General features: G+C 39.7%; 2 protein-coding genes across 2 annotated transcripts; one reads left to right on the top strand and one right to left on the bottom strand.

The window, feature by feature from the left end:
• Window positions 1–1,937: 1,937 nt before the first annotated feature.
• arrdc3a (arrestin domain containing 3a) lies at window positions 1,938–9,846 on the bottom strand. The gene is made up of 8 exons (XM_059336906.1): window positions 9,312–9,846; window positions 7,200–7,281; window positions 6,928–7,075; window positions 6,575–6,677; window positions 6,118–6,374; window positions 5,341–5,497; window positions 5,103–5,245; window positions 1,938–4,997 (listed from the first exon to the last, which is right to left on the bottom strand). Exons 1-8 carry the CDS (start codon window positions 9,589–9,591, stop codon window positions 4,929–4,931), a joined length of 1,239 nt encoding a protein of 412 aa, XP_059192889.1. The 5' UTR covers window positions 9,592–9,846; the 3' UTR covers window positions 1,938–4,928.
• A 1,570-nt stretch (window positions 9,847–11,416) lies between these two features.
• Window positions 11,417–14,981, top strand: arsk (arylsulfatase family, member K). The gene is made up of 8 exons (XM_059337408.1): window positions 11,417–11,669; window positions 11,907–12,036; window positions 12,137–12,296; window positions 12,584–12,866; window positions 12,955–13,126; window positions 13,684–13,908; window positions 14,128–14,343; window positions 14,470–14,981. Exons 1-8 carry the CDS (start codon window positions 11,562–11,564, stop codon window positions 14,742–14,744), a joined length of 1,569 nt encoding a protein of 522 aa, XP_059193391.1. The 5' UTR covers window positions 11,417–11,561; the 3' UTR covers window positions 14,745–14,981.
• The last annotated feature ends 603 nt before the right edge of the window (window positions 14,982–15,584 follow it).

The raw sequence follows: 15,584 nt of genomic DNA, 5'->3' as shown, positions 1-15,584 counted from the left end.
ACCAGAATGAGAGCAGCACTGTTTTAAAAATAGAGTCAAATATCTACTTTGGCCTGAGACAAATCAAGCTACAAGGATTTCACAACCATGAAGGGATTGATAATATTAAGTAACGTTATGTAAAGAGAATGTGATCATTTGCTAATCCGTTGTGACATGTATTCAATTGAAAACTGCACAAAGACATTACATTTAATCTCTTTAAAACCACCTGCCCACCAGCGGGTGAGGTGCCAACACCAAAAAACTTGGAAAATAAAAGTAGTCAAAGTCAATAAATGTCAATATCTGACGCTTAAACACTGTATTGGCAATTACAAAAGATTTAAGTATCATGCTGATGACTCCTCCATCATTGCTCTGCAGCAGGCCTGCGTGTACTTTCTAGTGCATGCATCTTTCAGCAGGGATCAATAAATCATGTGTTTTGTTATATGTGGACTGGTGACTGTGGTTCACTTGGCCTGCCGCCCTCGACTCCTATCGGGTTTCAGTGAGACCTTCCTAGAGAGGGGTGACTCGTCTATATTTCTTTTCAAAGGATGCAACAGCTAAATTACAATTTAACATTTTAATATATTGACACACTGTGTCATATTAGTATCAGGTTTATCAGAAAGGTGTAAGTTTAATAAGAATCCAGTAGCTAACTTTGACTGGTCAGCATTTAAAGATATGCACCGTAATTTTCGCTATTTTCTTATATTAGACATATTGATGGACATATTTTATTTTTTCTTCCACCAATAAAAGCGAAATGAGCCTGTAATATGAAGTAAGAAGGCACTCTGAATAGCTCAGACCTGAAGCAGTCACATCATAGACATAAGTGGTACTTAAGAAAAGAAGAAAGTGCAGCTTTTTTCCTCTGGCTTTGCCTCTCTTCTTCTGACCTGAGGGAACCCCACAGTAAGTGAATGTAATGTGGGGATCGGTAAAAGGTCAGATAAATACGGCGAGTCAGAAACAAACATTGTGTGCGGGTCGTCCGCAAGGATATTTTAAGTATCAAATACTTAATTTTTTGCATTCTGATGATTGTTTATTCACAGTAGACATGTCTCTAGTGAAAGGAAACTCAAAATCCAGGCACCAGTGACACTTCAAAACATAAACCTATAATGGGATATAATGCATTGAGGCTCTCAGGCATTCTGTATTGCTTTAAAATATTAATTCCCCTGTAAATCATCTTTTCTCATTTAATCTGCTGAGTCAACACATGTGTAGGCATGATTAAGTCTTCCCTTTGCAGTAGTAACTTTTTAAAGTGCATATGGCACCAATCTTAATTTTAATAATTTCAATTAATCTATAAACAACTGGATTTTTATAGCTCATATGTGTTTTGGCAAGATTTCTAATCATGTTCAAAACTTTCTGCACATTCAAAACATGTCCCATGCATTTTATCTATGTTCTGTTTTTGAGAACGCTGTTTTTGAACAAATTAGCTTTTCAAGTGTGATGGTGACGTCAATTTCAGAAAGTCCTGGGGACATGTCCCCAGCGCCACCAGTGTAAATGACGCCTATGAATGCAAGTCTTTGGGCAAAAGCCAGGTGTAGTTTTTAAACCAACCTCTAGGGGCAGTGCTGTACTAATTTTCAGAGGATAATCTGGGTCCTGCAGAGTGGCAACTTGTTTGCTTCTAATCTGAAGCAGAAATGACCCAAATAAAATGGATTTGGGATAGAGCAATGGGTAATGATTAATCATCTGCGGCTTCTTTTGGACACTGTTTGCTTTTCAGTTGAAGGGATATGTTGTTGTAACTCTGTCAAGCATTGGTGCCCAGACAAAACAAAGGGAATGTGTAAAAGTGTGTACTTTATCTTCACTAATTCAAGTATATTTAATATAATCAAGTTCATAGTGTATAGGGTGCACTTGTATAACTGTGTTCAGCGTTGCACAAAGATTCACGTCACAGTTCATTGTAATTTAGAACAAAACGTTTATTCAAATCAAAAGGAAGAACTAGACAAAAGGTTAAACCATTCAGAACATAGTATATTCATAGAATATCTATACATCGTCATGATTGACAGACAAAAAAAGATAAAAACAAACTTACAAATGGAGAATGAAGAAAATTCAGTGAGTGATATTGCACTTGTTTCTAAAATGTTTCAGACCCCGTCTCCTAGGTTCTGTATCTGTGAACATTTCAGTTCCTGCCTTTATTAGGTCAGGAGTTTAGCTTAGTTTTGACACTGGACTACTCTGCAGCCCAAGCAAATGGACTATGGAATTGACCAACCTGAAACAAATATGTAAGCTTATTCATTACCGTGTAGCTCGATTCAGTTTCCCTAAGATAAAAATCCAAACAAAGAACTGCAAACAAATATATTAAGATAGAACATGAGTTTACAGTGGAAGAAGCGGTATGTCTGCTAGCCCATGTTACCTAAATGTTACCTCAGAGGGGGGAAGGGTGCTGGTCAACGGCTGCCACCCCCAGCCCTGAGGGGGATCAGAGAGGTCAGGGAGACTAACTCAGGAAAGTTGCTTGTTAAACTACAAAGCAAACTAAATCAATGCCCAGAAATACATGGAAAAATAATAAAAGTCTACCAACTCATCAGCTTCAGAAAATGAACACAATCAAGAGGCCCGTCCAGGATGTTTTAAAACACTTGCTTCTAAAGGACTTTTTTTTCCTCTTCCCTTTTTGTCCTTTTGAAAAAAACATGGAAAAGGTCTCAAACATATAGATGTGTACAAACATAATAAAAGGAGAACAAGGGTTAACATAGACGCTGAAAAATGAAGAATCATGATCAGGTCTTTTCTGTGTCAAGGCCACTAAGATAAGATCACTTTAATAATCTGCAGTCTGTCGATTACTGTCAGAAGCTGTATATTTAGTCGCCAGCTGGATCTCGATAAGAGCGTGCACACATACACACATACACATACACACAAACTTGTGTCAGCTACGTTAAAAATGTAAACTTTAAAAAAAAAATCTAATCTTAAAAAGAAAAAAAATTAAATAATACATTTGCGTCCTACACAACACTGCTTTACTGAAAAATCCTCTAGTATAACATTGTTAGTACCAAATGTTTTTTCCTCCAGACCTTCACCATGAAATGCTTATTTTATTATCATCATTTTATTATCAAAAAAGCGCTGCTTTTTTCCTGACTATGTCAAACCTCTGTTGCAGCTGGTCTTTTGTGTTGAATGAGTTAGAAAACCAATGTATTACTCATGTCAACCTACTACTACTTGTTCTGACCAGTCTGAACAGAGGTTCAGCAACGTCCCCAGCTTTTCATTTGTGCTGGGTTTGCTCCTTTAATGCAGAAGCAGAGTCACATCTCTTTTTCCTTTTTTTTTTTTATAGCTAGCATTCTGGCTTCACTGGTCTGGTCAAATCTAACTGTTGGTTGGATGAACTGGGCAAGTGCAGCAGGACAAAAAGGGAATGTTATTAATCTCAGAAAGCTGCCTTGCTTTTCTGCAGGTCTATTCTCTTGTTTTGGTAGTTTTAAAAAAAAATCATTTTTAACAGTGCAATTTTTTAAAGAAAACCTATAACATTTTTTCTCTTTTTTTCCCAACCGTTTGGCAAGTGAGACGACCACCTGAGACAGTGCTTTTTGGGCAGTTATGCAAGCCTGGCTTGCCCTGAGATTAGGAGTAGAGGGGCTGCAGGTAATTAGGATGAAGCGAGTCCCTCCACAATGTACCACCCTCTCTCTTTCATACACACAAACACACACACACTCACACACACAGACACACACACTCACACACACAGATTCACACTTCTCTCTTCAGCTACAATTTGAGTGGCAAATGCAGGTCTGCAACCCTCCTAGTCCAAATCCAGAGCAACCTCAACACAAAAAAGGCTAAAAGCTATTCTACGATTGAAGCTAAATACAAAAAGATAACATAACTAAACTAAAAGAGGAGGGAAGCCACACACTTGGATCCAAGCTGAGGAGGCAACATCTTAAAGAGCTTCCAGATGGAGATAGTGTGCTGTAGTTGTTGTAAAAGTCCAGTCTAGTTGTTATAAGTCACTGAGGAAATGTCATAAGGAGAAAAAGAAAAATCTTAAATTCAGTGCATTGTTCTTGTCCTTGTCAATCTTTTTTTCCAAAATCAAATCCTGTTCTCAGCGTTGCTCAAGGTTATGCAGATAAAAGTTAAGCCTGCAGTCTCATATTTTTAGTCTGGCACATACAAGGCTGGAACCAAACTATTAGTGATTTTTTTTTCAATTCTCATTAAACAGAGCCACACAAGTCAAGTAAAGAATAAAATGTGCAAAACAAAAATCCAAAATGAGGCAGGAGGACTAAGTCTTTGCTCTGTTGTTGAGTGCAGCCGCTGAATGCTCATTCATACAGAATATGGTGGTTAGAACATTGTTGTTGTTGTTATTTTTCTCTCTTCTTCCCGTTTTCTATAGGCGATTCTGCTGAAGTCGGGACATGATTAGTCCTGCCCTTTGTGTGAGGAGACATGTCCTTATGTGCCATGAGTACAGAAGAATCAAGGGTTAAAGAGGAGCTTGGCAGGCCGAGCCTTTGCTGATTCTTCATCGTCACTGTCAATACTATCGCCAGGACTCTGGCTACCAGTGGGGTTTTTCATACAGATTGAATATGTGTTCATCTGTATACATCCCACCCTCAGCAGGCTGACACAGAAAGGAAGCGTTGCCCCAAACTAGTGACTCCTGTTTCTCTCGCTGAGGGAAGGCAGGAACAGATTTGTCCAACCCAACTCAACTGTGGGTATTTGTCCAAGTCTTTGTTGGTTGGTCGGTTGGATACTTTTCTCAAGATGCCAACAGCGTTGTGTGAACGTTGTTGTTGGAGAAAAGTAAACTAAGCTGAGCCTTGCAAGCAGGTTTCTTTAGAGATCCCCAAGTCTGTCAGGGGAAATTTTAGGAATACCCTTCAGCGAGATGGACAGGCGTCGAGCCGGCGCTCCTCTGTACGTCTGGCGTGATCTGGGTTAGGATCGATCTGGAGGGGTGAGGAGAACAAAATGAGGGTTTATATATTGATACCGAGCTGATTTAATTGAGTCAGAAGAGAAATATAAATAGACAAATGATTTGGTCTGCTTACCTCGGAGTACAGAGGGGGAGGCTGGAAGCGGAACTCGTGAATGTAGGCGAAGAGAGGTCCGTCCAGCTCCTCGCGGGCTGCTGGGACATCCAGACTGCTCTGCCTCTGCTCTTCTGTCACAATTTCTGCATAGCTTGGAGGAGCTGCAGAGGAAGAGCAAGCCACATGTTAGCATTCTTGGGGAAGCACACTCAGGAATAGTTACAAATCTGAATCAGGACCTTGAGATTCAACCTACCCTCTGGCCTCTCAGGCAGACCCATGCCCAGCCAGCTCATGCTGCACTGGCTGCTGACACTGGAGGTACGGGAGCCGAAGGGGTGGAGGGGGATGGTTCCGATGACCAAGGGCAGGTTCAGGGACAGGTTGATCGCCCCAGGTATGTCCACGTAAACCTGAGCACAGACATTAGGACACGACAGCAGGTTAGAATATGCAAGTCATTCTGCAATATAAGACATTTGCTGCAATGAAGTAAATAAAAGGCTTTGGAGCAGTGCATTCGGCATGAACTGCTTTTTAATCCTCTATAAGATAAAACCATGGCAGTCTGGGCTAAATGGGTTGTGCACTCGCTCAACAATATGTGGGTCAATGACTTGAGGTCGATTGCTTATGCAAGACAGAGCCCGCGCCTGGTGGCTGTCTGCTCGAAAGGTAAAGAGGTTATAAGCACCCTCAAGGCAGGTGTTACCAAAGATATTCTGGGCTAATGCTCTTAACAGCATGTGGAGATAACACCTGGTGCAATCCAAGGCCCAGATTTGGCAATGCAAGCTGAGTCAGGCAGGTCTTTTACCAGGAGAGTTATTGGCTTACTAGGAAATATTGATTTTGTACTGATAATGGGGCGAAGTAATGGTGATGATGAGGACAAGTGGAGACTGTAATTAGGCCAGAAACAACAAATTCTCTATGCATATGAATTCTGGACAGTGGCAAACAGAAAGAGGAAAGTGCAGCTATGCTAAATGTGAGTGTGAGAGTGGCCCAGATAAAGTGAAAGTGTACTCACCATGAGGGAGTACTCCACTCTGATGATGCTGCAGTCCAGGATGGAGGGCGAGACAGGTGGGATCTTCAGCATCTTGCCGCTCCAGGTCTCAGTTTTGCCCGAGGACAGAGACTCTCCCCGCAGGTTGGCCACCAGCTGCTTGACCTCCTTCATCTTCCCTTTGGCATAGAAGGTCTGAGTCTGGTAGATGGCTGCCTTTGGCACCACCATGCGGGATGAGCAGTTCTCAATCTCTGCAAAGATCTGGATTGACTCTCCTACAGAGGGTCAGAGATAGCAGAGGAGAGGTTAATTGAAGTTTCTCTACATTTCTATCAACAGTAATCATCTTTTTTTTATCATCCAGTGTGTCATTACTAATTAATGCAATGATCTACATTGTGTAATACTTATTATCTAGTTAATACATGACCAGCAAGGTTATCAGTTGCATTATGAATCATTTACTTATTCTCACCTGGGGTGTATCCCTTCCTTTCAATTTTGGCACTTAGGGAAATAGGACCTGAGGTGCAGAACCAACAGCAAAGCGTCTTGTCTTTTGTGCCGGCCTGTGGTGACTGAAGAAAAAAAGAATACAGGTGCATAAGCAAATGTTTTTTCCTTTAATTTCTGTCGAAAATTGTTAATAATAATGTACAGACTTCATATTTCCTGATATTCATTTGGTAATCATTCAGAATTAGACAACATTTTCACTTTGACAGTCATTATTGGAAAGGTTATGGTCACACCAAGTCTTAAAGTCAGATACCCATTGTGCAATGCTTCAGCCAATTAAAATGTTATTTTCCTTTAAAAAGAACCTACCAGCAATAATGGAGTGTTGATGTCAATGTGCTCAAAGACTGTAAATTCCTTCTTGGTCTTCATGGGCAGGAGCCATGGCCTGTGGAGTTCTGCCTTTACCCAATAGCGCACACTGCCATGCTTCCCTTCGAAAGAGGTAGCCAGAGGTCTAAAGAAAAAACAATGGAAAAAAAGAAGAGAAAGGTGTTATATTAACTGTCCAAAGCTTTCAAGGGGCTACAGCTGATACTGATATTTAATCTCTGAGTCAAGTGTAGTACTGAGACACTTACGTCTGTGGAAGCTCGAGGCTGAATGCATACTCATGTCTTCCTGAATGGATAGTGGTGAGTCCTTCCTCCGAGTTGTCATCGTCTGAAAGACAAGGAGGACAATATTCCAAACACATGTATACCATACCTGGGTAAAATGCTCTACGAAGGCATCTGAAAGTCATACCAAAACACAGGGTGGGGGAGACAAAAGAGAATAAACGGATTTTACTATCATATCGGTCTGTTATAAAATTGATGTATTGAGAGATGAGCAGAAGACTAATATTTAGAGCACACCAAAGAAGTTGTATGTTTAAGGTGGCTTCAGCTGAGCATGCAAGATTGCGCATTTGTATGAGCAAAGAACTACATCCTATTGTGGCATATATGATGGAAATGCATAGGTTATTATTAGGGAAACTGGGCTATATGGGGCCACAATAAAATCCTAATGGTTGATAAATCTGTATCACTCATTTGTTTTTCATTTATCTCTAAAAAAAAAAAAAGGCAAAATGTTTTTTTTATTTTCAGAGGGAGGATAGGGAATCTTCAAATCCTTGTAAAATGTTGTAAATTAATAATAAATATTTTTTCTTTTTTTTTTTTAATAAAAGGAGTACATTTTAAAGAGCTGGGTCGACAGGCCGGGTGTGCTTCTGCCAGCTCAGCACTCCCTCCCCCTAGCAGCAGCCGTGTGGTAAACAAGTGCGGAGCTGTCAGTCAAACGGCAGACTCCAGCAGGAGGAGACCGGCCTAAACCGGTGTGAGCAGCTTCCCACAGCCGCTCTGCTCTCATTACGCATTCACTGTGCGACACCCACCGCAGTCACTACTAACAAGCTTGTTCCGACCATAGATATGGTTCAGACCACCGACTACTGCAGTTTCCGAACGTTTTATCCACTCCAGCATCACATGAAATGTTTCATTTTGAGCTTGTGGCGAAATACACATTCGAAGTATCATTGTGTATCATTGAAGTATCATTATTGGTGAACGACGTCTTGCTTGCAACAATCTATCTCATCAAACATCAATCGGTCCTTTATTCTGGTTCTGATCATTTTGCTGCCTTAACATGACCAAAGCCTTGAAATTCGAGCGGAATGACAGCTAACCAAACCCAGTTTACCATTTACACTTTGTGGGTTGCTGCAGAAACTATTTGGGCATTCAATTATAGAAGTAAAGATGCTGCAGATTGGCTCGCTATAACCATTAAAAGCACATATGCACAAAGATGCTCACAATAGGTGCATTTTTTAGTATCAAAAACAACCATTCTGCGGATAAAGCGACGTCAGTGTGTCTAAAGCACAAAGATGCTGACAGTAAAGCCAATGCAACACAATATTATAGTCCAGCACAACATATATGTGCAGAGGCAACACAGAAGAACAGAAAGAGATTTGCTGCTGTACTGCAGCTGTTAATATAAATATATTTTTAAAAACGTCATGTACTTCTATCCACTCACTGTTTTGCAGGTGTTTTCGTAATTAAAAAGTTGCAGAATTTTCTGTCACTCTCTGCAAAAGAGTGATGTCATTGGCCACACATGAGCACCTCAGCCAATGACACACGGGTGAGGGAGGGGTATGCGCTTTGCTCCACCCCCTCCCGGTCCAGTTTTCTGAACAGGATTGAACCGCTTTGAACAATGGGTGGAAACTTAAGAAAAGCTACAAAGAAACACCAAATAAGGTGCCTTTCTGCGTCGAAAATGCTTAACAAAGCTGCAGATACCCTGCTGTAAGTTCTTACTCTGTCGCCCAGTGACTTAAAAACGTGTATAATTGTCGTTTTACACTTGAAATACTATGAAAAACAACGATGCCCAAGCTGCTGTCATTCATTCTGACACCTTGACACAAACAAGTAACGATGGAGCTCTATGCAGCCAATGTCACAAAATTAATTCACACCAACAACACTACACAAAATATGCCACAATATGAAATATTATTATAGTGTGTAATATTATCTTAATAACACTGTTACTGACATTCAGGACAACAGCATCCTCCAGTGAAGCTGATCCCCAACCAGCACAAAGAGCATCTTCACAGTCAGTTTCTCTAAAACTTCTGCTAAAACAATAATTTTAAAAAACAAACACACTCTTACCTCTCTCGTGCCCAATTAAAATGTCTTTGTGATTTAGATATTCCACTTCTTCTGTGTAGTTTTGCGTGTAGGCAGTGTTGGATCCAGCATTTCTCGATTCAGTCCAACGAACTTTAGCAAATCCTTTAGCGTGGATTTTGAGAGATTTCACGCGGATTTCTCCGGTGACTTCGATGATCACCCTCCCTGAGACGCAGTCCCCGCTGGAGAAGACGGGAACATTGCTGTCATTGAGACAGTCATAGCTTACTGTGAAGCTCTTTACCTTTCCTAGCACCATGGTGGAAAGAGAGAGGCTACAGAGACCTTGAAATTTTAAAAAAAGAGTCTATGAAAAAATAATTTCATAAGAAAAAGGGATGCAGTCTTTAGACACTGATCAGTATCTCTGCCCTGCAAAAAGCAGTAGGCACGATCAGTGGTTTCTTTGCGAGCAGTTCATTGAGATGTGTGATGGCTGAATAACAGCAAAGGATGCTGTTATCATCCACCTCTCTGCTAGTTGGTCTCCAGTCAAAGACAAGGAAACCCCCGTAGCTCAGCTCACTTTAAGCGACAGCCTGTGTGAAAAACAACCTTGGGCGCATGCGCAGGGCTTCGCTGCCCCCTCCTTCCGCCTTCTGGAACAAGGCAGAGAAGTGTGGCTTTGAGCCAAATGACAAGTTTGGTCAAACAGCTGAAAGACAGCACAAAGAAATGTTAACCACGGGTTTTTTTTTTATAGGTGAGACTTTAAAGGTAATTGATTATATTTATAATACAAGAATACATCCACACAGTCGCATCCCTACTTATGTTAAGGCCTTTCATTCAGGGATTAAAATAATGAATATGTTTGCACTAGAAACATAAAAGTACACATTTACATACACTGTAATTAATATATAATAACATTCACAAGTGAAGCATCATCTCAGAATCTTTTTATAGGTCCACAGCTTCCAGCCTTATGACCAGGCAAATATGTGTATACACATTCATCTGTGATATAATCCACACATATGGTCTCACATATATCCAGACACACTAGAGCCTCTACATCCATGTGCAACAGAAAACAACAGAGCCAAGTCTTGGATGATGCCTACAGCATAGACCATGTAGAACTGATGGATATGATGAAGCCCATCGATTTAAGGGGGGAACAGACTTCCAGAAAAGCTTCACATATATTAATTTCTCATATAAATGTTTTTTGGTGTGTGTGTTAAGATTAAAATGATCAATGTAGGCTACATATGGGGGGTTGGGATGGCTCATTGTGTGGAACTCAGTTTACAGAAAAACAACTCTGAGGCTCAAAACGCCACCTGGTGGCTTTCAAGGTTTCTAAAATAAGCTGCAGCATCACCTGTTGAATAGCAATGTAACTCATTGTGCATTACTGTTAACAAACATTTAATGACTGTAACGATTCTAATTAATTGTGATCATTTACAAGGTGTCACATAAAGTCAGGAATATAAATCGCAGATAATGAGGGTTCAAGTTACAGGAAACAATATCCTTGTCTGCAGAGGGCCATTGTTAAAAGATCTGCAGCGAACATCGACACTTTTGGATTGTATCTGATTTAAATAGGACTGCACTTGATTAAAACCCAAAAATAATTTAAAATCAAGGAAACAGTTAATCGTATTTCATGCTATCTCCTATACTTTAAAATATTCAGCCGTTGCAGTCATATGATGAGTTGTTTATTTCACCACTTAATGGCCTACCTTAGAATTTACTTTCTCCCAAACATATAGACATACATCTTTGCTTCACTACTACTATAAAATGCGCTAATATTATGCATTTTATGATCATGACTGTCAGCTCAACAACTGTGCAGCGCAGATGTTTTGTTAAAACATAAATGCTGCCCTCTAGAGTTATTATTTAGTCACTACATGTTAAAAACGAGCAGGTTGATTTATGTGCCCCCTTATAAAGTTTTTTCTTCTTCTTTCTCTGATTATTTTTTGGACTGATTGGTGGCAGTGGTGATGGGTGCTAAATATTAATGTTTATTTTCCCATTCAAACAAAGTTATTCAATTTGCACAGCTGGGCTGCTTCATTTAAAATGAAACAAGAAGGCTCTTATTTTGAAAGCATAACCAGGATGTTTATAGCAAGTTCATCAGACTCGGAAATAGGACTGAAGAAAAACATTTGAATGTCTCCTCTGATTAATCAAGCCCAGTCCGGATATATCTCTTTTTCAGCAGCAATCTGCCAGATCTGAAGGAGGTGAAACGCTGTCATGAATAAAGAACTGCTGACGTTGATATTCCTGTTTCAGAGTTATGGTCAAATTTTCTGCCAAAATGGAACTAGACCCAACATTGTGATGGTGATGAGTGATGCATTTGTAAGTATGATTTAAGTGACGCCACAGTTCTTTACTTAGTTACTTTCTTCACATAGTAACTGCCACAATAACAGTAGATTCTGTTTTTTATTTTATTTTAAAGGACTATAAGAGGATAGGCCAATAGCTAAAGATTAAACACCATATAGATATGCTTTATTTTTTTAATATTTAATGCTTGTGTGACTGTGTACCTTAGTGGCTTTGTGTCTAAATGTCAGTTTTCCTCTTCTGCAGGATGGGAGATTGACCTTTGATCCTGGCAGTAAAGTTGTGCAGCTGCCATATGTAAACTACCTCAGGGAGCTTGGTACCACATTCCTCAATGCTTACACCAACTCACCCATCTGTTGCCCCTCTAGAGCAGGTAAGTTACCCAATAAAAGGCACTGGGAATCAAGAAATTGTGGCAATTAAAATGGTAATAAAGGTAGAATAATTTCAACTGTTCAATCTTTGTTCCCCAGCAATGTGGAGTGGTCAGTTTGTTCACCTCACTCAGTCATGGAACAACTACAAGTGCCTGGATGCTAATGCAACAACATGGATGGATTTGCTGGAGGCCAATGGATATCTTACCAAGTCGATGGGCAAACTGGACTACACCTCAGGGAGTCATTCTGTTAGGTAGGCAAGCACTGTCACTGTAGATAAGAAAACACTTTCACTAACCTTTTCTTATCCACGTTTACTAGACTAAAATCAATAATAAGACACAGCGATACACACAAAAGAAGTGTTCATAACCTACTGTATGAGTAATAGGTAATAACATACTGTATGTATGTGGGCAGCTTTTTCCAGAACAGTGTGAATCATCTTTTTGGATGCTTGTTCTTACATGTTTCTTCCTTTCCACTTCCCTTTTTTGTGTCTTGGCCTGCGTCTTGTTTGTGTTTGTGCAACTTCTGCAGCAATCGAGTTGAGGCCTGGACACGAGATGTTCAGTTCCTCCTGAGCCAAGAGGGCCGGCCTGTTACGCAACTTGTTGGAAACATGTCCACAGTTAGGATCATGAAAAAAGACTGGGAAAATACAGACAAGGCTGCACAGTGGATCCGCCAAAGAGCTGCATCTTCACAGCAGCCCTTCGCTCTTTATCTTGGCCTTAATTTACCTCACCCCTATAAAACTGAATCCCTGGGGCCCACCGCAGGAGGATCAACCTTTCTTACATCACCATACTGGCTGAAAAAGGCATGCTTTTTTTCTACATTTTTGCAGAATTACATGTTATGTTTGATATAAATCACTATAAAGTTTTATGTTCTTCATTTGCACACAGGTTTCTTCTGAGCTCATCACTATTCCTAAGTGGCTGCCTATTTCTGCCATGCACCCTGTCGACTACTACTCTACCTTCACCAAAAACTGCAGTGGTGTTTTCACTGAGGAGGAAGTCAAAAGCATAAGGGGCTTCTATTATGCCATGTGTGCTGAAGCAGATGCCATGCTGGGTTAGTTGACAACAGTATTCTACCAGGGGTCAACAAACTGTTGCAAAGATATCTAATGAATTAGACTAAACCTGCAAGGGGTGTTTTTATTTCAGATTCACAGATCCAAGCATGTACTGTCGAAGAAAAACAAGAAAAACAAAAGCACTAATACTGTTGATCCAATGGTGCCTGTTGGAACATTTGGCTACTTTTGTTTGAATTTCTATCAGTGAAACTTCCCTGATTTAAAAGGTTTATAGGCAAAATGGTATGAAAATGTAATTTAAATAAGAACATTTCTGTGGCACTTTCTCTCTGAATCAGCAAGAGAAAGATTACTGTTAAATGATTACTGTTCCCACTCAAACTTACTCAACATGTTCCAATATGAAAGGCATAACAAACCCAATAAAATATTTTTCTTTCACCTATCTCTAGAGCTTGGTAAGCACTTTACATAACCTGTTTACCTCCACTTTATCCTGCCACTGCTGTGCCTATTGACTAAATTAAGTAAAAAATTCAGCAGCATCTCAATGCTTACTCTATATCTGCTACACCCTCTATCTCACCAGGCCAGGTGATTGCAGCTTTGAGAGAGACTGACCTGCTTAACAACACTGTTGTCATCTTTACGGCCGACCATGGAGAGCTAGCCATGGAGCACCGGCAGTTCTACAAGATGTCGATGTTCGAAGGCAGTTCTCTTGTCCCCCTGCAGATCATGGGGCCTGGACTGATGTCTGGCCTGCAGGTCAACCAGCTTGTGTCCTTGGTTGATCTCTATCCCACTGTGCTGGGTAGGGAAGTAGACAGAAAAAATAGGATTAAAATGTCTATTAACTATTAAAAAGTATTAAAATGTGTTCTGAATGGTAGATTCAAAGCATTCCAGTAATCAAGATGAAGAGGGATTCACACTTTGTGCATAGTGTCTGTAAAAGCAGCAGAATAAAAGCACTAGTAGATTTTGATTTTGATATTTTTGGCTCGTTGTAACCCACTTTTGTATTTTGCAGACATTGCTGGAATTTCAGCAGTAGGTACTTTCAGTGGCCACTCGCTCCTCCCTCTGCTATACAAAGGCAGCACTTTCTCCAAGAAGCAGCATCCAGACTGGATCCTGAGTGAATATCATGGCTGCAATGTTAATGCCTCTACGTACATGCTGAGAAGTGGCCGGTGGAAATATATTGCTTATGCAGATGGCCTGAGTGTCCCACCACAGCTTTTTGGTGAGTTCCTATTTTCAGAAACTTAATTTCTATCACTAAATCCTCATATTTTTTCAAGAAAAAAAAGAAAGCAATTGTAGAACTCTGGCACCCTTTTGATTTTTGTGTTCTGTCTTTGTTTTGCAGACGTAACACGAGACAAGGAAGAACTGCATAATGTAATTCTCAAATTCCCAGATGTGCGGGCGCATCTGGACAAGCTATTACGTAGCATTGTAGACTATCCAAACGTCTCGACAGCTGTCCATCTCTACAATAAAAAAGAATTTGGTGCCTGGCGCAATAGTTTAGGGAGAAACTACAGCCAGGTTATTGCTAACCTCAGGTGGCATGTGGATTGGCAAAAAGATGCATTAGCCAATGAGAGAGCTGTTGATGAGTGGCTCTATGGCTCTTTGTGATATTTTATAATAATGGTTAACTTTAAGGTGTGTGTTTTTTACTGAGCTGGACTCAAACTTGGATTATTTCTGGACTTTTAGTCTCACATCTTTTACAATGAGAGAACCCTTGATGGGTGACTCTAGGACTCTTAAATAGTATTGATCATGGATATTACTATTCCGTATATTAAATTCCTTCAATCAATTTCTGAATTCCTTCATTTTTTTGAATAAAGTAATATTTTGTTCACTTTTTGTATATTCTTGGTTATTTTTTGCTAGTATCTGTACACTCAAGATGAGACACTACAGGCAAAAACATACAAATTTGAGATTTGGGGCAGTTTGCTTACATAACATGACTTCATTCAGACTAGTGGAAAGAAAACGTCCAAAATATTTGTGTTTTTGCATCTGTAGATTTCTCCTAAAAACTTTATATTAGATGATGTCTTTATTGTATATTTGAACACAATATTAATTCAAACAATTTCAGAAAACGTGTAGTTTGGAATAATAATTGTCTTCATGTAAATAAATATTAGGGGACGTTTTATAGTGATATCTATTTTTTGGTTGTTGTTTTTTTACAGTATTGACCTGTTGTGTCTTGCAAAAATGTATTGGATTCACAAAATCTTTAAGCCTGAAATATCCACTGCAGTAAATCACATTAAACAAACTTTCCTGTTTCATTCCTATCCTTTTTTCAATAGCTGCTGTCAAATTTGATTTGATAAAAAAGAGACCAAATCCCCTCTGTAAAAACCTTTGACTCAAATATATCAACAGAATAAAACAGAGTTTTAAGAAAACTTGTTATAAAAAAAAAATCTTAATGTAAGTAATCAGCTCGGG

The sequence above is a fragment of the Centropristis striata genome, chromosome 7 (genome assembly GCF_030273125.1).
Source record: "Centropristis striata isolate RG_2023a ecotype Rhode Island chromosome 7, C.striata_1.0, whole genome shotgun sequence".
NCBI lineage: Eukaryota > Metazoa > Chordata > Actinopteri > Perciformes > Serranidae > Centropristis > Centropristis striata.
The sequence above is the reverse complement of the archived record's forward strand: the minus strand, read 5'-3'. Positions and strand labels throughout refer to the sequence as shown.

What these genes read in the sequence shown, in the direction of transcription:
- arrdc3a (XM_059336906.1), bottom strand. Translation starts at nt 9,591, where the DNA reads ATGGTGCTAGGAAAGGTAAAGAGCTTCACAGTAAGCTATGACTGTCTC. An exon ending in TTTAATTGGGCACGAGAGAG is followed by an intron (nt 7,282 to 9,311) that starts GTAAGAGTGTGT and finishes CTTGTCTTTCAG; the next exon opens with ACGATGACAACTCGGAGGAA. An exon ending in CTCCCCCTCTGTACTCCGAG is followed by an intron (nt 4,998 to 5,102) that starts GTAAGCAGACCA and finishes TCACCCCTCCAG; the next exon opens with ATCGATCCTAACCCAGATCA.
- arsk (XM_059337408.1), top strand. Translation starts at nt 11,562, where the DNA reads ATGAATAAAGAACTGCTGACGTTGATATTCCTGTTTCAGAGTTATGGT. An exon ending in CTGTTGCCCCTCTAGAGCAG is followed by an intron (nt 12,037 to 12,136) that starts GTAAGTTACCCA and finishes TTTGTTCCCCAG; the next exon opens with CAATGTGGAGTGGTCAGTTT. An exon ending in TCTCTATCCCACTGTGCTGG is followed by an intron (nt 13,909 to 14,127) that starts GTAGGGAAGTAG and finishes TGTATTTTGCAG; the next exon opens with ACATTGCTGGAATTTCAGCA.